This window comes from Microtus oregoni, unplaced genomic scaffold (genome assembly GCF_018167655.1).
Source record: "Microtus oregoni isolate MIOR12 unplaced genomic scaffold, Mior012 000072F_ref0000427, whole genome shotgun sequence".
Classification (NCBI taxonomy): Eukaryota; Metazoa; Chordata; class Mammalia; order Rodentia; family Cricetidae; genus Microtus; species Microtus oregoni.
The window spans coordinates 2,672,967-2,697,175 of NW_024543979.1; the positions used below are offsets into that span (position 1 = coordinate 2,672,967).

General features: G+C 42.1%; 1 protein-coding gene across 6 annotated transcripts in view; it reads right to left on the reverse strand.

The window, feature by feature from the left end:
- The window catches only part of Wdfy3 (WD repeat and FYVE domain containing 3), a 248,977-nt gene that overhangs the window by 126,095 nt on the left and 98,673 nt on the right, over window positions 1–24,209 (reverse strand). For all 6 annotated transcript variants that reach the window (XM_041642101.1, XM_041642100.1, XM_041642098.1 and 3 more), the window contains one exon: window positions 11,077–11,200. In XM_041642101.1, coding sequence (XP_041498035.1) covers window positions 11,077–11,200 — 124 coding nt within the window. The remainder of the gene's footprint in view (window positions 1–11,076; window positions 11,201–24,209) is intronic.

Consider the following 24,209-nt stretch of genomic DNA (forward strand, 5'->3'; position numbering starts at 1 on the left):
AAGGCTCAGCAGGTAGAGGTGCCAGCTGATGAACATGATGACCTGAATCCAATCAGCAGGATCCACCCTGTGGAAGGAGATAAATGACCCCCACAAGTTGTCCCCTAATGTGTACTACGGGCGCATCATGATAAATAAGTATTAAGAGAGCAATGAAAATGGAGAAATCTCTAGACATCCACTTAATTTTATCAGTGTTTGCAAATTTTAAGATCTGGCATGAATAAAAACTGCCAGAAGTTCCCAGGGACTCCTGATGAACTGGGCAAGACACCAGAGTGCACCTAGTGCACTTCATGAGGAAGCAGGAAGCTGACTGGAACTTGGCTGCTGAGGCTCACTGTGCAGTGTAACACAGCCACACATGCCAGCTGACGTAGCTCAGCTCGAATCTTATATATGACGCTGTGCTGGGCACATTTCATCTTCATGCACTTGCACTTGAAGGGATATTTTAACAGAAAACATTAAATCATTGTTTTTCCGGTATTGGCAACATTTGCAGTGCCCATGTTTTAGCTTACTGAGTTTTCACACAACTGGATGAGTTATTTCCTAATAATCAGCTTCTCCGGTAAAAATTTTAAATATGGAATAGATAAGTAATTTGCCAGTAGTGAACTCACGTTTAAACCTAAGCTGTCTTGTCTGTGAAAAATAGGGAGAAATATTAAAGAGAGAGGGAGAGAGAGCGAGTGAGCTGGAGGGTTCTGCTGTGCAGCCGCTTACGCAATCATGAGGCCCGAGCAGGACTCCCAGAAGCCATGCGAGGAAACGAAGAGAGTACGTGAAGCTGTCCTCTGGACATGGCTGGGGCGTGCAGACTTAACTAACTCAGCTGCAGTTCCCTGTACAAGGCCTGTACAAGGCTGGGGCCTTCAACCTGGGGGCTGTGGTGGCGGCTGGAATAAGGGTGTCATTTTCTTCACCAGCACCTGCACGGCCTGTTCACTAGAAAACAGCTCCTGCCTATGCTCATGCAAGGATCCTTGTTCAGTTCAGCAGGTCAGAAACGGCAGGCAAGAAAGCAGGAGAGGGCTTGCTGGAGGGAGGGTTTCAGTGAGAGAAGAAAGGGAAGAGAGGGGAATGGGAAGTGGGAAGCATTAAACTTCATACCTAAAGTAACAAACTGCCAAAGAGTTAAAAAGAATAAAAGCTGGGCTTGCAATCTCAGGACTGGGGAAGCAGAGACAGGCAGATTCTGGGGGCTCACTAGCCAGCCCAGCATATGGTGAGATCCAGGCCAGCAAGAGACTGCGAGTCCTTGTCCAAAAAAGAAAAAATGAAGTGATCAATACCTGAAGAACAAGCCCCAGGTTGGTCTCTGGTCCCACATGTGTGTACACAACAAAGAAAAGCACAGTAGCCCAGAGAAAGCTAATATGTGGGATGCTACAGGTGGCCCATGACCATATTCCTGTGCTTATGAAGTTACAGTCCCTGGCCCTCTCCAGAGAACAAGAACCACAGAAACAGAGTCCGTGCTAAGCCTTGTCCACATGTGATCCTGGTCACTGACCCTGAGTGTGCAATCAGTAAGTACCTGACAAGGGGGGAGCCAGCCCAGAGTACAGGAGTCACCAACTGACTGTGGACAGCAGGGATTCTGTAACACTTAGGAAAGGGGAGTGATGTGGAGTGATGTTTGGAGCTCCCAAATTTGTGACATTCTTATACACATAAAGGGGAAAAAAAATCAAAAAAGAAAAACTATCAATGTACTTTAGCAACCACCATCCGAGAGCACGGGTATGAACAGAAACTGTTTCTTGCAAGGCTACGAAGGAGCCAACTGACAGGAGTAAGAAACCATACACCTCTTCCACTGAGAGCAATTAAACAGACACAAGGTAGACATTCTTCAGGCAGCCGAAACTCTCGGCCAGAGCAGACCAGTTGTCTCCACGATGGGGCAACTTTTATGTTAAACTGGGCATCTCCGGTCTCATCTGCAGCAGTTTCAGGGAAGGACTTGTACTCTTCATACTGATCGCATCTAGCAACCCAATACATTGACATAATACCTGATAACAACACTGCTTATGAAGAGATTTGGTTAATGTCTCCTATATACTCATAGAGGAGAAAAAAGATTTCTAAAGAACTAAATCAACTTTAAAACTCAAAGCATTGTCATTTTCCTGGCAGAGAGGACCAGAGTCGAGAGACAAGCACAGACTGGAAACACATCTGGGATGCTCACTATTAACTTAGAAAAGTTGTCAAATAGGTTTTTCCACGGTTATTCAAGACTGCCAGACACTAATTCAGCATGCTAAACTAAAACAAAAAACACACTTTTGATTTTTAACTATTAATACTTTTGGTTTATATTTATCTGTACAATGATAAGCATTTATACTTGAAAGGGTATAAAGTCTGTTTTGTTATTTAATCATTATTTCCATCATTATGGTTATGATATGTGTATGTGCCCGTGTGCAAGAGCTTACATAGCAGGAACAGGGAGCTAGAGGACAACTCTGGGAAGCTGGTTCTCCTTCCACCAGTCTCCACACACTGAATTATGTCATTAGGCTCTTACTAATCAAGTCATCTGTTGGTCCTGTTTTGTAGGGATAAGTCCTGCCCCTACGGGGGCGTGTTCGCCTCGGGCTAATGTTTGCCTATAAATTTGGCTAGCGTGCTCCCAGCCACTGCTTCTGCTTTCCTGGTCTCCGTGGGAACGGTGGTTCTGTAAGTCTATTTCTCCATTAAAGCTATATATATATATATATATATATATATATATATATATATATATTTACAATCTGTCTGTATTCGTTTACGCCGATACATTTTGGCATCCAACGTGGGGCTATTTTGCCCCCGACTCAAGCGCGTAGCCTGCTAGCTAACAGAGCACGCTCCCAGGTGCTGTTTTTTAGTTCGTGACTCGGGCCCCAGTGCCGAGTCCGAGACACACTCGGCCACACAGGCCCATTCTGCCTGCCTTGGCTAAATTTGCAGCGGAACCCTACTGCCTGAATTAGCAGAAGCTCAAGTACCTGCGGTTTTGCAACAAAAGCCACCACAGCGGCAGATTTGGTCTGATACAAAGTGACTTGGCCGGGCGGTGGTGGCCTTTGATCCCAGCTCTTGGGAGGCAGAGGCAGTGTATTTCTGTGAGTTTAAGGCCAGCCAGGCGGTGGTGGCACAAGCCTTTAATCCCAGCACTTGAGAAGCAGAGGCAGGCGGATCTCTGTGAGTTCAAGGCCAGCCAGGCTGTGGAGTGCATGCCTTTAATCCCAGCACTCGGGAGGCAGAGACAGGCAGATCTCTGTGAGTTCGAGGCCAGCCTGGTCTACAAGAGCTAGTTCTAGGACAGGCTTCAAAAACACAGAGACCACCATTGGCAGGAACCGATCATTGCAGGTAAAAAAATTTTCTTTTATAAATAAAATGTCTGAACACGTTACCATTCAAGAATTTAACAGTTTTTTTAATTGTACCGTGTGGGAGATTTTACAAGAGTTGTCTATCACCCCACATCTATGGATCCTTCTGGGATTCGTAGTTTTCATTGGCACTAAATGGTTTGATAATAGAAATATGATAAAGTCTTTACGAGACGAATCCAGGATTCTGAAGGCAGAGATTGAACGCTTAAAAACAATTGAGAATGACAACAATCTTCTCAAGAATCAGTTTGAAGTTCTCCAGGCTGATGTTAAGGAGGAAATTCATTACTATGGAAGAGGGAACAGCTGATTTGGATCGTAAGCTTCAGTCCCTTTCTGTAGGAAATGAAACATTAACTGAGAGAATCAAAACTGCTGAATGTGACAATCGGATTTTGTCTAAAGCTTATGACAGATTGACGGAAAGATTGTCAACACAAGAAGGCACGGTTTATGCCATAAAAATTATGTCCAAAGATGAGATGTTATCTCTAATGGACAAACTTCATACTTTAGAATCCTCAATGAAGGCTTTGGAACATAACTCTGGACAGGAGATTCAGACATTGCAGAAGGCAATGGTGAATAGAATTGAAAAGATTGAGGAATTTCTAAATTTTGATGAAGAAGAGCAAAGGGTAGAAAGGCAAATTTTAACTACATCTGTGGGTAAATCTCTCCGGGACAATTTCCACAAAGCTCTACCTACAGCTCTACCTGCCTTTCCAGTAATAACAACAGAGAAGGTGATTGGTTCCAGAAACCCTAGGGTCATCAAGGAAGATACATGGGAGCCTGTCCGTATGAATGACCTCAAGGAAATTAAACAGGCTGTCATGACTTTTGGGATGCAAGCCTCTTTTGCTAAAGAGATGCTAAGATCTTGGGCCACGACAAGCAGCGCAACCCCCTCGGACTGGCTCCAGCTGAGCTCTGCGGTACTTGAGAGTGGATCGCAATTGAAATGGAAATGCTTATTCAGGCAAGAGGCTAGACTTTTAGAAAAGCAGGAAAAAACGAAGGGAATTGACATTAACCTAGATAAAATTCTAGGTGAAGGGCTCTTTTCCGACCCTCAGGAACAAGCTAATTTGGATGAAAACACACTCTCCATGTGTACTACAGCAGCCTTAAGGGCTTGGGACAGGGTACAAGACCCAGGACAGAGAATGGAATCATTTGTCAGAGTTAAACAGGGTTAGAGAGAACCCTTTAGTGACTTTTTACAAAGATTAACTATCAGCGCCCTTGGAAGAATGGGTCTTGCATACACTCAATGTTGATACATTTGATTATGGCACTGAAGCATGGGTAGAAGAAGCAATTTCCAATGGTAAAAGGAGACACCAGAATACCAAATGTTTTAATTGTGGCAAAATGGGTCATATGAAAAGGAATTGTAGACAACGGATTTTCAGAAATAATAATAATAATGCATCTTTCAGAAATAATAATAATAATGCATCTTCTAGAAATAACAGAAATAGGAGGACTCAGCCTTCAGGTTGATGTAGAAGATGTGGAAAAGGCAGACATTGGACAAATGAATGCAGGTCTACAAGAGATAGATAAGGCAACCTGATAAAGCCGGGAAACGTGAGAGGGGGGCCTCACAGGCCCCCATGGCAAACATGGTTCAGTCATTTCCAGTTTCTGCAGAGAACGTGCCTCGTCAGGACAATTAGGAAGCCCCATGCCTACTGTTACAAGCAATAATGATCAGAAAGATAAGTTACATGTGTATAGGCAAACTTCTATAAATGATCAAAGAACTAAACTGAGAGTGTGTGTAAATGGCATTTTTATTACTGGCCTGCTGGACACAGGTGCTGATGTAAGTATCATTACCCCCAGAATCTTGGCATCCGTATTGGCCTCTTCAGAATGTAAATGTTCAGCTCCTGGGAATTGGAACCCTATCTCGAGTAAGGCAGAACACGAGATGGGTTGAATGTATAGGGCCAGAGGGACAAATAGGAAAATAAAAGCCATATGTAGCAAATATCGCAATGAATTTATGGGGTCGCGACCTATTACAACAAGGGAATACTGAAATTAACATTCCTGCTACTTCTAGAGCCTGTATTTCTGAGAATAATATTAAAAGATATTACAAATGGAGAAAACTGGCCATTCGGGCTGTACAAGAACAAGCAATTGATGTCCCTTCAGAGATACCAACAGCCTTGCCTCTAAAATGGTTGACTGAGAAACCAATATGGACAAAGCAATGGCCTTTAGCTGAGGAAAAGTTACAGGCTTTAGAACAGCTGGTACAAGAACAATTAGATACTGGACATATAGAAGAATCTACCAGCCCTTGGAATTCTCCTGTATTTGTGGTTAAGAAAAAATCAGGTAAATGGAGAATGGTGACAGATCTCAGGGCCATCAACAAGGTTATTCAACCTATGGGCCCTCTGCAATCTGGAATTCCTTTTGCCCTCTTTATTACCAAAAGGATGGCCTCTCATAGTTATTGATTTAAAGGATTGTTTTTTCACTATACCTTTGCAAAAAGAGTTTGATAGCCATTTGGGCAAGAAAACTGCTCTTGCCTGGACTATTGCATAAACTGGACACAGAGAACCCGCAGAGAGAGGACTACTGAACTTGCCTAAAGGTGAGATGATCTTTCAGAGTTCCTGATTCATGAAAGAGTCTGCAAGACATTCTTCAGGACAAGCACATAGTGACCGCCTTTGAAATTTCCTGCTTCATGGAAATGTCTGCTGGAAACTATGGGCCTGTAGGCCGAAGATGGATGCCCCAACAGTACAGAGGAACATTGGATGACTGTCCAGGCAGCGAGATGTCTCTGTCATTTCTAGAGTTTGAAAGTTACTTTTTTCTGGTTTGCTTAGGTAATATTGTATCTTTCTGGAGTCTTTGATGGAGTCAAGAATAGTTAGTTATAGTTATAGTTTTCCTTAATTATGATAAAGATTATTGTAATTTTTATTTGATAACTGTTTTGTTATATGTAATTTTGCTATGTTAAAGTTAAAGCCTTCCTTTTTTTGTTTAAACAGAAAAAGGGGAAGTGATGTGGGAGTGTCATATATCAATCTGTTGATTTCATTGGTTAAGCAATAAAGAAACTGGTTGGCCCTGATAGGTTAAAACATAGGTGGGAGGAGTAAACAGAACAGAATGCTGGGAGGAAGAGGAAGTGAACTCAAACTCGACAGCTCTGCTCTCTGGAGCAGAGACACCATGCTCCCATCTCCTGGGCAAACGCGATGAAGCTCCAACCCAGGATGGACATAGGCTAGAATCTTCCTGGTAAGCGCACCTAGTGGTGCTACACAGATGATTAGAAATGGGCTAATTCAGGTGCAAGAGTTAGCCAAGAAGAGGCTAGATAGAAATGGGCCAAGCAGTGTTTAATGAATACAGTTTGTGTGTTGTTATTTCGGGCATAAGCTAGCAGGCGGCCGGGGTGCTGGGGACACAGCCCCACCGCTCCTATTACTACACTGTTTTGTTTTTGTTTGTTTGTTTGTTATTGAGACATGTTCTCATGCAGTCCAGACTAGCCCCCCTCACAATATTCTTCTGCTTTGACCTCTCTGCCATGCCTGGCAATGGTGTGTTTTTTATATATTCTGTCTTACAGTGAACATTAATTCTTCATCATTTAAAAGGGCAAGGGACAGAGGGACAGGCAATGTCCTAGCAGACACACCTACATGCTCTGTGCGTCAATATGCCAAATAAATAGAAAATGAAACTAAACCCAAAAGAACAAAGTCAGTAGAACCCTTCATGTGTCCTTTGAAGACCTTTAACACTCACTTTTTGAGGAGGCAGGAAAGACCCAAGTATGGACAGTATGGAGCAACTAGTATGTGACTGGGAGCTATATACCTGAACAGACATGAAGGTCTAGACAATTTGTGGCTGGCTGATATAAGGGATGTCCCAAACTTTGCTAACAGAATGAATTATCATGGATGGAGGAAGAGCTTGGTGGATAACTGCACACACTGCTCTTGGAAGATGAGTTCAGTTCCAACACCCACCTCAAATGGCTCACAACTACCTGTGAACCTCTTACTCAAGTTCCAGGGCTTTAGATGTTTCTTCCGGTCCCCAAAGGCATCTGCACTCATGTGCATGCACCTGACACACCCACACCATATTAAAAATAGTAGCTCTTCAGCAACAACACGAATTAAATCCTCACACCATGAACAAATGTGGAAGAACTGTTTACTCTCACCTTCCGATTTCAATGGCATTTACAGTCAAGCAAAGGGATCCTCCACCCTAAGTGGGGAAACAGCTCATGGAAACATAGATTTCATTTATGGCGTCTTTAACACATTTTGTCTGGGCTGAGGCCGTGGCTCAGTGCAAGACCAAACTCCTTACTTCTGGTCACAAACATTGTGTCAGGATCTTTTAATTTCCATAACATTTAACAAACATAAGTTGAATGCTGAGTTAAGGGTTCTAGAGTTAATGAAGACACATTTTAGTTAACTCATCTCTTGAGCTACAATATGGGATGTATGTGTCAACTTTTCCACTGCATATCAAGATAAACATCAAGAGGAAAGGAAACATGGAGTCAGAAGAGCTTAAATTAGGTCAAATGGGCACACAATGTGCACAGCCTTAAGACAGATGCAAGCAGAGCACAAGATGTGTTCATGACAAACATGAAATCCACCATTCCCTTTGTGAAGTCCACTGACAGCAGTGCCATTTCCAATGGTGCTTCAGGACGACAGCATGAGCTGTGCTTGCAGTATTATTATATTTATTTTACTGATGAAGAAACAAAGCCCTAAAAAGGCCTGGCCCTCAAAAAAAAAAAGCCATCTGTAAATTTAGCTGGAAGACGGTATTAGACTTCATGGACTCTGTTCTTGCTTCTTTTAACCTACCGCATATGCACATCTTGGGGATGGTATCACCTGAGGTGCTGTGGTTCTGAAATCTTGGAGAACAGCACCACACACTGTTTTTCTGTCTGGAAAGAAAGGCTGGGTTGTCTAATTAGATTCCCTACAAGTCACTAACTGCGCTGTTGGAGGACTGTGACTGTCACCAGCCTCTCCATCACTAGCATGGTGCCACTGGGAACTGCACTATTGGGTTTAGTTGTGGCCTCTTGCATACAGCTAAGTCATTTGCAATAAACTGAAGATATTACTGCACACATGTGAGAAAGCAACACGCAAACGTGAAATCTTTAAAACTCTAAATAAGATTAAGAATGTTAAATCTCAATATTATATGGACTTATGAAACATGATAACCATATACCTTAAAGTCCCTTAATAATAAGATGTCACAGTGGGGAACAATGAAAGGTGTCCTGAGATTCTCCATATCATTCTTGCAATGTCCCCTGAGGTTATAAATACTTCAGAATTAAAACTTAAAATATTTGCATAACTATTACTGTAATTAAGAGTGAGACACACTATGTTTAAGATATCTGTCATCTCATCGAGAAGATTAGCTTGGGTATAAAATCTTCAAGGGAGCCAGGAAAACAAGTCTGGAACACAGCCAAGTGTCCTTCCAGACAGTCCAGGTGTTCACAGGACAGAACAAGGATGAAGGTGGAGCCTGTGGAAGCAAAGTTTGGAACTGTCCTCTACTCTCGGGTGTCACTCAAGAGAGAAAGCACAATGACAGCAGCAAACATGGGACAGAACTTCCCTGTCCGCCGTCTGTCTACAGCCACACAGATCCCACACAACAAATCCTCCCTTCTGCTGTAGTTAACCAGACCAGGAGTGTGCACTACAAGAGGGTTCAATTCCACCCTGGGCGCAGAAGGGAATGCAGTCAGACAGGCTTACTGACCCTCTCATTAGACGTATTTCAGGTGCAAATGTAATCAAAGCCACCTTGGTTTTAAATGCAAGTATTAATCCACTTATTGTACCACCGACCATGCATGGATTTAATCCTCAATTAAAGACATTCTAACTGCCAGGCAGTGGTGGTGCACGCCTTTAATCCCAGCACTCAGGAGGGAGAGGCAGGCGGATCTCTGTAAATTCGAGGGTAGCCTGATATACAGAGTGAGTTCCAGGACAGGCATCAACACTACAGAGAAACCCTGTCTCAAAAAACCGAAAAGGGAAAAAAAAGACATTCTAATTACTCCAAGCCTGCATAACATGCGTAACGGATTCGGGTTCAGACAGACATCTCAGATTATGTGCTTAACGCCACTGCTGTGGTCCGGGTGCCGAGCCAACTGTGACGTTATACACAGATGGGACACCTGGGAAGAAACCAGGGTGAGATCAGGTTGCGAGAATAGGTCCCTCACAATGGGATGAGCACACACATTAGAAAAGTCCTGAGGGCTGGCTCTCCTATCTGAGTTCAGGGTGAGAAGGCAGCTGTTTACACAGCAGAAAACCCACTAGCACGCAGGAACGAAGCAGAAGTGTACATACTGAAGGTTCCTAGCCTTCCTCCTTTCCCTGGTGCTGGCTTCCAAAATGCCAACAGATATCATGTTTTTTAAGCAGAGTCTGAATAATTTTCCAGGAAATCCTTCTTTAATGAAGACACAAGTCAACAAGAGTATAACTCAACAAGACAGCCTCACTCCGAACTCACGAAACCAGTTTCTGCCCCAAACTAAGGCTTTCTGCTAGAAGGAGGGCTGATGCTAAAAGATGGTCCCAGCTGACCCTGGCTCCTCACCCTGGGCTCCTGTAGAATAACCTCACTGGCCTAACAACTCCAAGGGCTTATTTTATCCCACACTTCCAGGCAATAGTCCATCATTGGGGGAAGCCAGGCAGGAGCAGGAACTCAAGGCAGACAAGTGAAGCAAAAGCCATGGAGGAATGCTCTATGTGGGTCTATTCAACCTGCCTTCTTATACCATCCAAGGACACAGGCCCAGGTGGCACTGCGACCAGCGGGTAGAGCCCTCCCACATCCATCATCAATCAAGAAAATGCCCCAAAGGCCTTAACTCTGTGTGCTGAGTGCCACATGGTGAGGGCATTTCTCAGCTGAGGTTCCTCACCTCACAGGACAGTACCTTTGTCAAACTGAAAAAACAACCAACTACAACAGTTCTTAAGGTGCTTATGGTATAACACAAACGCGTGCACACGCATGTACACACACACATATGCACGCACGCACCATTCATGAGGCTAAGAAACACAAGAATGGTTTGGAAAAATAAAAAATGTTTTGATTGCAGAAATCATGAGCATTTTTCATCAAGGAAGTGTGACTTAACCAGGCTGAGTTTAAGTAAACTGAGTAAGGACTGTCCTTCTGGGAGGAACATGATAAGAAAAGAAACAAAAGCACGGTCAGCTCTGCAGCCTGCAACAGCTCATTCTGATCAAAAGAAAGAAAAGGAACAAGGAAAGGAAATGAGTACACACGTGATGTCAGATCATAGACTGGCCTTGCGCATCATGCCGCGGTTTAAGGATTTGTATAGAGGATGCGGGGTGATGGCAAGGTGGCAGTGGAGGGGCCAGTGGCCCAGCAGGGCAGCTTCCATCAGAACTGTTCTTTTAGACACCGCAGGCAACAGTGACTGCGGTGGAGAAGGGCTGCAGCTGAGGCCCAGGTGCCTGCAGCCGGGCTGCCCCTACTGCATTTCAGCAGCGAGTTTACCAAGCTGCCATCCTCTCCCTAGGTCTGCTCCTGACGCCTCTGTAAATACCTGTGGATTTGTTTGATGCTCTCCTCCGAATCTCTGTCACCATTAGTCGCGAGACTTGCGTTGTGAACTGCAGAAGGTCAGAAAATTTTTCTGTCATAGTATTTGGTGGAGCGTTTCCAAAAACCTGTAAATGAGAGAAGCATTTAGTGAGGTCCTGTCCCTTTGTCTGAAATAAGAAGCATTTACCGAAAGAGCACACCTGGCCATGAGTTCTCATGTGTATGAATGGGTTGAGTATATGATTAACTAAACAAGCTGACAAGCACCACTAAGAGACTTCAGAAAACATAACCATTCCCTGTGGAAGCCTAAACTGAAAACTCATGAAAGGGGGCGGTTTGCTGAGGGAAGACAGGTGCTCTATGGGAAGACACAGACACAGACCTACACTGAGCAGAGAATTCCTTCATTTTATTTGATATTTCAAAATAAATTCTAACCACAATCATTTTTAATATAGGGCTATTTGAAAAGATAAAGGAAAAAATAGAAGGCTCATAAATAAACTGTCTTTGATAAAATTTTAGGACAAATGAACTTTATAATAATAATTCTTAAAAACTGGTGTAGACTCAGAAGAGAAGGGATGAAACAGGATGGACCGCCATGAGAGAAGAAGTAGTATTTTAGTAGCCATATGGATAGGCTGAATTTTTTAAAATGTTCTTTACAGCTGAAAGGGAATCCTGTCCTGTAAGCTGTAAACACTACACTTCCCATTTACAATGTGCTATCTGCATTATTACTATTCAAACGGCTGCTATAAAGCCAGCAAACAATCTGCCCACATTCTTTCCCAAACGAACATCGCACTAGGCATTTGCAGGGAAGTTCCCTAAGTTGGTGTTTATATGCACACTGTCCTATAAGCAAGTACTACCTAGAGACTGGTAAAGGAAGACTGGGTACACACAACTGTACCCCCAGCTGAGGAGCTGGGATGAGTGCCCAAAGCCAAAGCCAGTCTGAACCACAGTGTCTGCTGTCTCAAAAACAAAAGCAAAACAAACACCAACCAGCAAATAAAACACTAGAGCAACACAAACTGCAAACTCAACACCCAAAAAAAACTCAATGAGTCAAAAGATAAAGCCTAGTGAACCGCCCTCCACCAAGTTCATCATTCAGTCTCCCTAAGACCTATATGCATCACAGATGGAAGCTGTATGCAGTGGACGCTTTGCTATCTGTCAGCATGTACAAAGTGGACCTCTCAGCATCTGCCATGCATTCTTGCTATACGTATGTAGACTTTCCAGTCTTTGTTATGTATGTATGCTATTTGCATTTGGTCTCACCATCTGCCATACATGTATGCTGTATGCACCTGGACTTCTCAGTACAATAATAAGACTTTATTTCACAGAGTCTAGAAAAATATACAGAAACTCCCACAATATCATTTTAATATAGGATGTTTCCTACATCCTTATAAAGATACTGTTTCAAATTAAGTGGTAACTAGCAACAAACCATTCTGCAAAGGTTGCTCTGGTCAAGAAGTAATCTGTTCTGTCAATTTCACAGGAGGAATTTTTATGCTTTCAAAGAACAAATTGTTTTTAAAGAATTCCTCGAGGCGGCCGGATCACCGGGCGGCGGATCACCGGGCGGCGGATCACCGGGCGGCGGAAGGCGGCCAGATCACCGGGCGGCGGAAGGCGCCAGGCGCCAGAGGACGCCCAGCGCAGCCGGCGGGGACCAACTGGGACAGGCTGGGACAGGCTGGAACCGGCTGGGACCGGAGCAGCAGCAGAGGACACAGGCTGCTGGCGGCAGGCAGCAGGGACCGCACGCAACACCGAGAACAGATCGCCCCACTGCAATTAAACCAAAGAGGTAGGCCTTCGGTTGGGGAGGTCCCTGGCAAAGGAAGAGCCGGGTCCTATTCCTGAAGACCCTTCTGAGGGGTGAGAGGGATCTTGGCCCCCAGCAGGAACCAGGAAACAGAGCAAGGGCATTTTGTAAGAGGAGCCTCTGGCCAGCAGGGAAACCTGAACCAGTTTTAACAGACCCCTTAGATAGCATCGATAGGAGATGGGCAGGCGCCAAGGAAAGAATTCACCCAATAATCTGAAAAACAACATGAAAACACCAGAACCCAATGATCTTAAAACAGAAGGTCTCCAACACCCTAACACAAAAGTAGTGGAAAAATTGACTTTATGAAAGCAGTAGAATCCCTTAAACAACATGTGAAAAATGCCCTTATAGAAATGGATGAGAAGTATAACCAAATATTTGAAGAAATGAGTAAATACGTACAAAATACCCTGGGAAACCAAGAAAGAACGATCAAACAGGTAATGGAAACAGTTCAAGAATTGAAAACTGAAATGGAAGCAAGAAAGAAAACACAAACTAAGGACCAGCTGGATATGGAAAATCTAGGTCAACGAGCAGAGCCTACAGAAACAAGCATAATCAATAGGATACAAGAAATAGAAGAAAGAATCTCAGATTCTGAGGACACCATAGATAAAATAAACGCTCTGATCAAAGAAAACTGCAAAGCCAACAAATTCTCATCACAAAACATTCAGGAATTATGGGACACAATAAAAAGATCAAATCTAAGAATAATAGGAATAGAAGAAGGAGAAGAGTCACAGCTCAAAGGCCCAGAAAATATTTTTAACAAAATTATGGAAGAAAACTTTCCCAACATAAAGAAAGATATTCCTTTGACTATTCAAGAAGCATACAGAACACCAAACAGACTGGATCAAAGGAAAACATCCCCTCGCCATATAATAATCAAAACACAAAATATACAGGTTAAAGAAAGAATACTAAGAGCTGCAAAGGAAAAAGGCCAAGTAACTTATAAAGGTAAACCGATAAGACTTACACCTGATTTCTCTATGGAAACAATGAAAGCCAGAAGGTCCTGGATAGAAGTACTGCAGAAGCTAAGAGACCATGGATGCAAGCCCAGACTACTATACCCAGCCAAGCTTTCGTTCACTATAAATGGAGAAATCAAGACATTCCAGGATAAGAACAAATTTAAACAATACGTAGCCACGAACCCAGCCCTACAGAAAGTAATAGAAGGAAAACCGCAACCCAAGGAATCCAACATTGCCAACACTGCCTACAATAACTCAGGCATCTAGCGACCCTTGACTAGCACAACTCAAAGAAGGGAGACACACAAATTCTACTTTCAAAAACAATAAGAATATCCGGCATAAACAACCACTGGTCATTAATATCACTTAATATTAATGGTCTCAATTCACCTATAAAAAGGCACAGGCTAAGAGATTGGATACGAAAACAGGATCCAACATTCTGCTGTTTGCAAGAAACACATATCAACCACAAAGACAGGCATCTACTCAGAGTAAAGGGTTGGGAAAAAGTCTTTCAAGCAAATGGTCCTAGGAAAAAAGCAGGTGTGGCCATATTAATTTCTAACAAAACTGACTTCAAACTAAAATCAATCAGAAGAGATCGAGAGGGACACTTTATACTCATAACAGGAACAATTTGTCAGGATGACGTCTGAATCCTGAATATTTACGCCCCTAATATAAAAGCACCCACGTATGTAAAAGAAATATTACTAAAACTCAAGGCAGACATCAAACCACACACACTAGTAGTAGTAGACTTCAATACACCTCTCTCAGCAATGGACAGGTCAATCAGACAGAAACCTAATAGAGAAGTAAGAGAACTACTGGAGGTAATGAAGCAAATGGACTTAACAGACATCTATAGAACATTCCACCCAAATAGGAAAGAATATACCTTCTTCTCTGCAGCCCATGGAACCTTCTCGAAAATTGACCACATACTCGGAAACAAAGGAAACCTCCACAGATACAAAAAAATATCAGTGTCCACCTGTGTCCTATCAGATCACCATGGATTAAAGTTAGAATTCAACAACAATCCTACCTCCAGAAAGCCGACAAACTCATGGAAACTGAACAGTCAACTACTGAACCACACCTGGGTCAAGGAAGAAATCAAGAAAGAAATTAAAGTCTTCCTTGAATTTAAAGAAAATAAAGGGACAACATACTCAAACCTATGGGACACTATGAAAGCAGTGCTAAGAGGAAAAAAATTCATAGCACTAAGTGAAAACAGAGAAAGCATACATTGGAGACTTAACAGCACACCTGAAAGCTTTAGAAAAAAAAGAAGCAGACACGCCCAGGAGGAGTGGAAGACTGGAAATAATCAAACTGAGGGCGGAAATCAACAAAATAGAAACGCAGAAAACAGTCCAAAGAATCAATGAAACAAAAAGCTGGTTCTTGGAGAAAATCAACAAGATCGACAAACCCCTGTCCAAACTAATTAAACGACAGAGAGAGAACACGCAAATAAATAAGATTAGAAATGAAAAGGGGGACATAACCACAGACACAGAGGAAATTCAGAGACTCATTAAATCTTACTACAAAAGCCTGTACACCACAAAACTAGAAAATGCAAAAGAAATGGACATTTTTTTAGATAAGTGCCACATACCAAAGCTAAACCAAAACCAGGTGAACGATCTAAATAGACCTGTTAGTCGCAAAGAACTAGAAACCGTTATCAAAAATCTACCTTCCAAAAAAAGCCCAGGACCAGATGGTTTCAATGCAGAATTCTACCAGAACTTCCAAGAAGAGCTTATACCTATACTCCTTAATGTATTTCACAATATAGAAACAGAGGAGTCATTGCCAAATTCCTTTTATGAAGCTACTGTTACCCTGATACCAAAACCACACAAAGACCCAACCAAGAAAGAAAATTACAGGCCTATCTCACTCATGAATATCGACGCAAAAATTCTCAATAAAATACTGGCAAACCGAATCCAAGAACACATTAGAAAAATTATCCATTATGATCAAGTAGGCTTCATCCCAGAGATGCAGGGCTGGTTCAACATACGCAAATCTATCAATGTAATCCAGCATATAAATAAACTGAAAGAAAAAAACCATATGATCATTTCATTAGATGCTGAAAAAGCAATTGACAAAATTCAACACCCCTTTATGATAAAAGTCTTGGAGAGATTAGGGATACAAGGGTCATACCTAAATATAATAAAAGCTATTTACAGCAAGCCGTCGGCTAACATTAAATTAAATGGAGAAAAACTCAAAGCCATCCCACTAAAATCAGGAACACGACAAGGATGTCCACTCTCTCCATACCTCTTCAATATAGTGCTTGAAGTTCTAGCAATAGCAATAAGACAACATAAAGGGATCAAGGGGATTCGTATTGGAAAAGAAGTTAAGCTCTCGTTATTTGCAGATGATATGATAGTATACATGAGCGACCCCAAAAAACTCTACCAAAGAACTCCCACAGCTGATAAACACCTTTAGTAATTTGGCAGGATACAAGATCAACTCCAAAAAATCAGTGGCCTTCCTATACACTAAGGATAAGGAAACAGAGAGGGGAATTAGAGAAGCATCACCTTTCACGATAGCCACAAATAGCATAAAATATCTTGGGGTAACTCTGACCAAGGATGTGAAAGATCTATTTGACAAGAACTTTAAGTCTTAGAAGAAAGAAATTGAAGAGGACACGAGAAAATGGAAAGATCTTCCTTGCTCCTGGATTGGGAGGATCAACATAGTAAAAATGGCAATTCTACCAAAAGCAATCTATAGATTCAATGCAATCCCCATCAAAATCCCATCAAAATTCTTCACAGATCTGGAGAAGACAATAATCAACTTTATATGGAAAAACAAAAAACCCAGGATAGCCAAAACAATCTTATACAACAAAGGAGCGTCTGGAGGCATTACCATCCCCGACTTCAAACTCTACTACAGAGCTACAGTATTGAAAACAGCTTGGTATTGGCATAAAAACAGAGAAGTCAACCAATGGAATCGAATAGAAGACCCTGACATTAACCCACAAACCTATGAACACCTGATTTTCGATAAAGGAGCTAAAAGTATACAATGGAAAAAAGAGAGCATCTTCAACAAATTGTGCTGGCAAAACTGGATGTCAACCTGTAGAAGAATGAAAATAGATCCATATCTATCACCATGCACAAAACTCAAGTCCAAATGGATTAAAGACCTCAATATCAGTCCGAACACACTGAACCTGATAGAAGAGAAAGTGGGAAGTACTCTACAACACATGGGCACAGGAGACCACTTCTTACGTATAACCCCAGCTGCACAGACATTAAGGACCTCATTGAATAAATGGGACCTCCTGAGACTGAGAAGCTTCTGTAAAGCAAAGGACACTGTCGCTAAGACACAAAGGCAACCCACTAACTGGGAGAAGATCTTCACCAACCCCGCAACTGACAAAGGTCTGATCTCCAAAATACATAAAGATCTCAGGAAACTAGACCGTAAAAGGCTAACCAACCCAATTCTAAAATGGGGCATTGAGCTGAACAGAGAATTCTCAACAGAAGAACTTCAAATGGCCAAAAGACACTTAAGGTCATGCTCAACTTCCTTAGCGATCAGGGAAATGCAAATCAAGACAACTTTAAGATACCATCTTACACCTGTCAGAATGGCTAAAATAAAAAACACCAATGATAGCCTTTGTTGGAGAGACTGTGGAGAAAGGGGTACCCTCATCCATTGCTGGTGGGAATGCAAACTTGTGCAACCACTTTGGAAAGCAGTATGGCGGTTTCTCAGGAAATTCGGGATCAACTTACCCCTGGACCCAGCAATACCACTCTTGGGAATATACCCAAGAGAGGCCTTATCATACAACAAAAGTATATGCTCTACGATGTTCATAGCAGCATTGTTTGTGATAGCCAGAACCTGGAAACAACCTAGATGCCCTTCAATGGAAGAATGGATGAAGAAAGTATGGAATATATACATATTAGAGTACTACTCAGCAGTAAAAAACAACGACTTCTTGAATTTTGCATGCAAATGGATGGAAATAGAAAACACTATCCTGAGTGAGGTAAGCCAGACCCAAAAAGAGGAACATGGGATGTACTCACTCATATTTGGTTTCTAGCCATAAACTAAGGACATTGAGCCTATAATTAGTGATCCTAAAGAAGCTAAATAAGAAGGTGAACCCAAAGACAAACATATAGGCATCCTCCTGAATATTAACCTTCATTAGGCGATGAAAGGAGACAGAGACCCACATTGGAGCACTGGACAGAAATCTCAAGGTCCAAATCAGGAGCCGAAGGAGAGAGAGCACGAGCAAGGAACTCAGGACCGCAAGGGGTGCGCCCACACATGGAGACAATGGGGATGTTCTACTGGGAACTCACCAAGGCCAGCTGGCCTGGGTCTGGAAAATCCTGGGATAAAACCGGACTCTCTGAACATAGCGGACAATGAGGACTACTGAGAACTCAAGAACAATGGCAATGGGTTTCTGATCCTACTGCATGCATTGGCTTTGTGGGAGCCTAGGCAGTTTGGATGCTCAACTTACTAGACCTGGATGGAGGTGGGGGTTCCTTGGACTTCCCACAGGACAGGGAACCCTGATTGCTTTTCGGGCTGAAGGGGGGGGGGACTTAATTGGGGGAGGGGGAGGGAAATGGGAGGCGGTCGCAGGGAAGAGACAGAAATCTTTAATAAATAAATAAATTAAAAAAAAGAATTCCTCAATTGTTTCCTACTACAGTTTTTTAAACTGAAAAAATTATTCACATATAACCGTTTTGTTTACATTTCTGTTCATGCATTGTGTGCATACACAGGTTTGCCTGGGGCCCATGTGGTCAGAAGATGGTCCCAGATGACCTTGAACAGGAATTAGTCTGTGGTTTGCTGCCAGGTGGGACTGGGAACTGAACCTGTGACCTCTGCAAGAGCAGCCAGCACTCTGTACCAGTCCCCTCCCCCCCCCCATTATGGCTCTCTGATAAATGTGTACTTTCAGTTAAATCTTTCGTCTGTTAAATAAGACCCATAGTTCTGTTTTTTGTTTGTTTATTTTGTTTTTGGTGATACGTGGGTCTGAATACAGGGCTTCAATAAGGTAAGTGGCAAGTAACTTTTAGTAGCTGGGCTATAAATCAGCAAGACCAATATTCCATAACAAACTCAAGAAAAGATAGAAATTCAGGTACCAACTAATGATTTTTGACCTCTACTCAGGGATAAACATGTAATTTTAAAATGAAGGTGTCTATAAATATTCCTGAGACACAGATTACATTGATGCATACTATATTCTGCTTGTAAGAATTAAGTGTTTCATTTATCTGAGCGGAAGAAAGTTTCTAAGTAAACAGCCACTTCTTCCAGTTTAAGTCTTCATATAAGGCACAGAAAACATTCTGAAAATACATCCAACTTATACAAACTTGAATTTTATTGCTTCATTTCTATCACAAAATCTTTTCAAAAGATGAAAGGAGTATGTTCTGAAATGAACAAGCATGGCTTCTACATAAATGATATTAGCATAATGAAACAGCACTGCTCTTCATTCATTCATTCATTCATTCATTCACAAAACTTGCCGAATTCCTACTGCGTGCCCAGCAGTGGTCTAAGAGCTGGGAACTCACAGGTAAATGAAGACTAAATTCTAGTGTCCACCAAGTTCATATTCTAATTCAGATGACAAATGCTAAAAAAATTAGCTTAAAATTCTAATGACTCAGTTCACTCCCTACTAACACACACACAGACACACAGACACACACACAATTACACTCACACACATACATATACACACACAAGAATAGCACAGACTATAAATTTTAAAATGTATAGTTTTATGATTTATATCTATAATCCCATAGCCTCAGAACTCAGAACTCCAGAGAGCTCCTGTTTCAGAAAGCAAAACAGTGACTATTAAAATTAGGGGTTCAGCTTAGTGATAGGGAATGCAGTTAGAATATGAGTCCCTGGGTTCTATCTCCAGCACCAAAAATAAATAGAAATAAAAATATTGAAATTAAAATTAATAAGCTAGAGAGATGGTTCAATGAGGTGAGAACACTTGCTGTGCCTACAGAGGACCCAAGTTCTATTCCTAGCACCCATGACAGAATGCTCACTGTCACCTACAACTCCAGCACGGGGCGGGGGGGGGGTGTCATGCATATATATATACACATAATTAAAAAGAATAGCAGGCATGTTAGCACACACCATTAATCCCAATGCTTGGGAGACAGAGGCAAATGATGCTTTGAGTTTGAGGTGAATCTGGTCTGCACAGTGAGTTGCAGGACAGCCAGGGCTACGTGGTGAGAGCCTGTTTTAGACAAACAAAAAAAATCTTGAAAATGAAGATAGCTATGTGCTATGAGGAATAGAGTATCTAGTGTGGAGGAAGACTTCTACAAGCCAACCTGAGGAGGTGACACAGACCCTAAGGACGACACTGTATGATGCTACAGAGAGGGCAGAGCTGTGCAAATGACATCATGGTGAAGAGAGTGAAGAGGCCTGGCAGCCTGGACCAAGGCAAGAAGGAGGAGCACAGCAACTGAGATCTCAGTCTGGGAAAACCGAACAGATAAGGGAGCGCAGAAGAAAGCCTGCTCTGGGTTTTTTGTTTTGTTTTGTTTTTTGTGTTTTTTTGTTGTTTTTTTGTTTGTTTGCTTTTGTTTTTCAAGACAGGTTTCTCCGTAGCTTTGGAGCCTGACCTGGAACTAGCTCTTGTAGACCAGACTGGTCTCGAACTCACAGATATCTGCCTGCCTCTGCCTCCGGAGTGCTGGGATTAAAGGTGTGCACCACCATTGCCTGGCGAAAGCATGCTCTCTGTAAATGACAGCAATGCTCCATCTATAAACACTAGGTACGCTTCCCCAGGTACAGCTCCACCATGTAAATGTCTTTTAAAGAGAGCATGGAGTTTCAAGGCAGGAGATTGAGGTCTTCTCTGTCTCCCTGTCTATCTGCCGGTCTGTCTATCTCTCTCTCCCCACTTTCTCCTCCCTCCCTCCCTCCCTCCCTCCTTCCCTCCCTCCCTCCCTCCCTACTGTGGAGTAATCCTTTTCTACACTGTGAAGCTGTGTTGCTCTCATTGTTACTAAAAAGCTGATTGGCAGATGGCTAGGCAGGATTATTGGGGAGAGGGCAGAGTGAGGGAGTCAGGAGACTCTCAAGACAGACCCTCAAGCCAGACCCTCAAGAAACAACATGGGAAGTTTATAGATGAGGCAAATGAGACTTGGGGCAGCACACAGATGAATAGAAATGGGCTGATTTAAATTGTAAGAGCTGGCTGGAGACAAGCATTAACAATTGATAATAAGTCTCCGTGTGGTTATTTGGGAAGCAGCTGGTGGGACAGAAAAGTTCACCTAGAATTCCCCTCCTATCAAGAGAGAGACTTAGCACATTCCGCTCAGGAAAGAATGGTTGTATGATAAACTTGTGACATTAGTGACCCTGACTGGGAGTAGGACAATAACTCTAAGGAACAAAAGCACCTTGAAACACATTCGATAATTAACTAGACTTAGAAGCAAAGATTTACACTGTTTCTAGCACTGTTCAAATGTTTAAGATGTCATTAACGTCCCAAAACTTTTACAGAGCAGGTGCTGGTAGCATCCCCTTTACAGTTAAGAGAATTAAGGGTCAGTGACGCTAACCTATGCCAAGATAAGAGCACAGGACTGAATATGGGGTCAGTCTGATCCCCAGAGGCATCCAGGATATTTTCTCTACTTATCTTTGTCAGAGCAGCTTCCTGTAATGCTGCATACTTCGAGAGGTTACTGACTACGTCACTGAAAAAGGTACTGAGCCATGTGGCAAACATAGATAAGAATAATGGGTTAATATAAGTTATACGAGTTAATAAGAAGCCTGAGCTAATGAGCCAATCAGTTTATGATTAATGTAAAGCTCTGTGTGATTTCTTTGGGGCTAAACAGCTGTGGGACCTGATGGGAGGACAGAAACTCAGACAACAGGTGACTTGGTATCCCAAGGGTTATTTTTATGAGTTAATCATCTTCTAATGTTAGCAGTGTTGTGAATCAAAGCCAGGCTCTCACGCTGGTGAGGGATGCTAGTCCCTGAGCCCTCTTAAAAGGCTAATTTTTAATATCTACCTAATAAATACTGAAAAATTCCCTAGCACTTGAACTAAATACTTTTGGCCTATTCAGAGAAAAGAAACTAATGGTGCTATTTAACAGTGTTTATAAAGTAGGAGCCCAGCCTGTTATTATTATTATTGAATGATATCATTAAATAAAAACAGGTATGACTAATAAAAGAAATTAGGACATACACAAGATCTTGTTTCTTAAATATGTCACCATCTAAAATTGTTAAATACTGACCCTCATTAGTTCTTAAATGAGTAGCTATGGATATAAAATGCAACAAAAAAGACCATCTGTTTGAATTTTGGTCTTTCTCTTACCTGGATCTAAACGTGTGTGCCCCTGTCTAATGCCAACAATTTTAAAGCAAAGGTCACTTGAGGGATTTAGATACCATCTTCAACTTGGATACTTCTCAAATATAAACTGAAAATAATTTCAAAAGCAAGTGGAATTTCTTAAGGATCAAGTTCATAAATATTAATTTCAAAATAAGAGGAAGATATACTATGATAATTAATAGTGCCATCTTATGGAATTTCAGACAATGAAAACCTATTCATTTTGCAAAACTTAATCCCCAGTGTTTCCTCTGTGAGATTTTGTTCTTGGACATAAAGATTATTTTTTACATTGCCGAGTAAGTTTATTCCCCTGTTCTCAGACTTTCTGTGATCTTGAGGTCTGAGACAGGACAGCAGCAGCTGCCCTGCAGGACTATGATGGAGCTCAAGGGCGGCATTTCAAGACTGCACTCAGCACAGGCCAACACAACCCATGGCTCCCGAAGTCTTGTTGGCCATAATGCCATACTGAGCCATTTATTCACCAACATTACTTCCTGTTAGTGGAGAACACTCATGCACATGGACAAACATTAAACAACTCTCAATTTGTAGATTTGATGGAAATGGTAATTTTTGCTTGTTAGCGTTCACACAATGAGTATAATTTGTACATATTTTAACTGGTCATAATGGTATAGAAATAACATCCAATCTTTTCAATACTTGGGAATTTCCTAGGAAGGTAAGCATAACTCCTCTGTGGTAGAGCACTTGCCCAAGCATGTAAGGAGCCTGCCCTTCCAAATCCACAGCCAGGGTGGGTATGTAGGCCAGTAGAGCCCACACGGGAAGTTTTACAACTACATAGGCACACATACATGGGGTTGTTGTGGAATATTCCTTTACACTATGTAAAGCTATGTCATGGTGATTGTTTTGATAAAGATGTGAATAGTCAATAGCTAGGCAGGATTTAGAGTCAGAGAGAATGCTGGGAAGAAGGCAGAGCTGCTACTCGGAGGAAGCATAACATGTAGGTAATGAGCCATGACACATCACAGCAAGTAAATTAATGGAAATGGTTTGAGGTATAACAGCTAGTTAGAAACAAGCCTAAGCTATTGGCCGAGCTTTCACCATTAATACATTGATCTTAGCCAAAAGGCCGAGAAGCAATTAGCTTTCACCATTAATAAGAAGTCTCTGTGTGGTTATTTAGGAGCTGGCAGGCAGGATAGAGGAGGATGCGCAACAGAGGTTGGGTGGGTGGGTACTGAACCAAGGACGAGGATATATATAGCTCAGTGCAGAGCCCACAGTGGATTTATGTTCTACCAACACACATACGAGAGAGGGGCGGGGGGAGAGAGAGGGAGGAGAGGGAGAGAGAGAGAGAGAGAGAGAGAGAGAGAGAGAGAAGGAGGGAGGGAATACTAAACTTCTGAAGGTCGAACTATTCATTATAAAGAAGGGACTGTATGTACTAGCACTTCTAATCAGCTAATTAAAAGCTTTCAATGTAAAAAATTTAATAGCTAGTTAATGGTAGGTTCTTCTTTACAATAACACAGACATAAGAAAATTAACCCAAAAAGTATAAATAGAAAATAATCTGTCTTGGATCCACTTTGAAAACAAGCAAGCAAGCACAAAATGCAAATACTTTTAAGACTCATGGACTAAGATTCAATTCAGTGACTACAGAAGCTGAACCGTTGAAGTGTGTCAGTGTGTGTACATGTGTGTATTTGTATGTGTTTATATGTGTGTGTGCTTATATGTCTCTGTGTGTGTCTGTATGTGTGTTTCAGTGT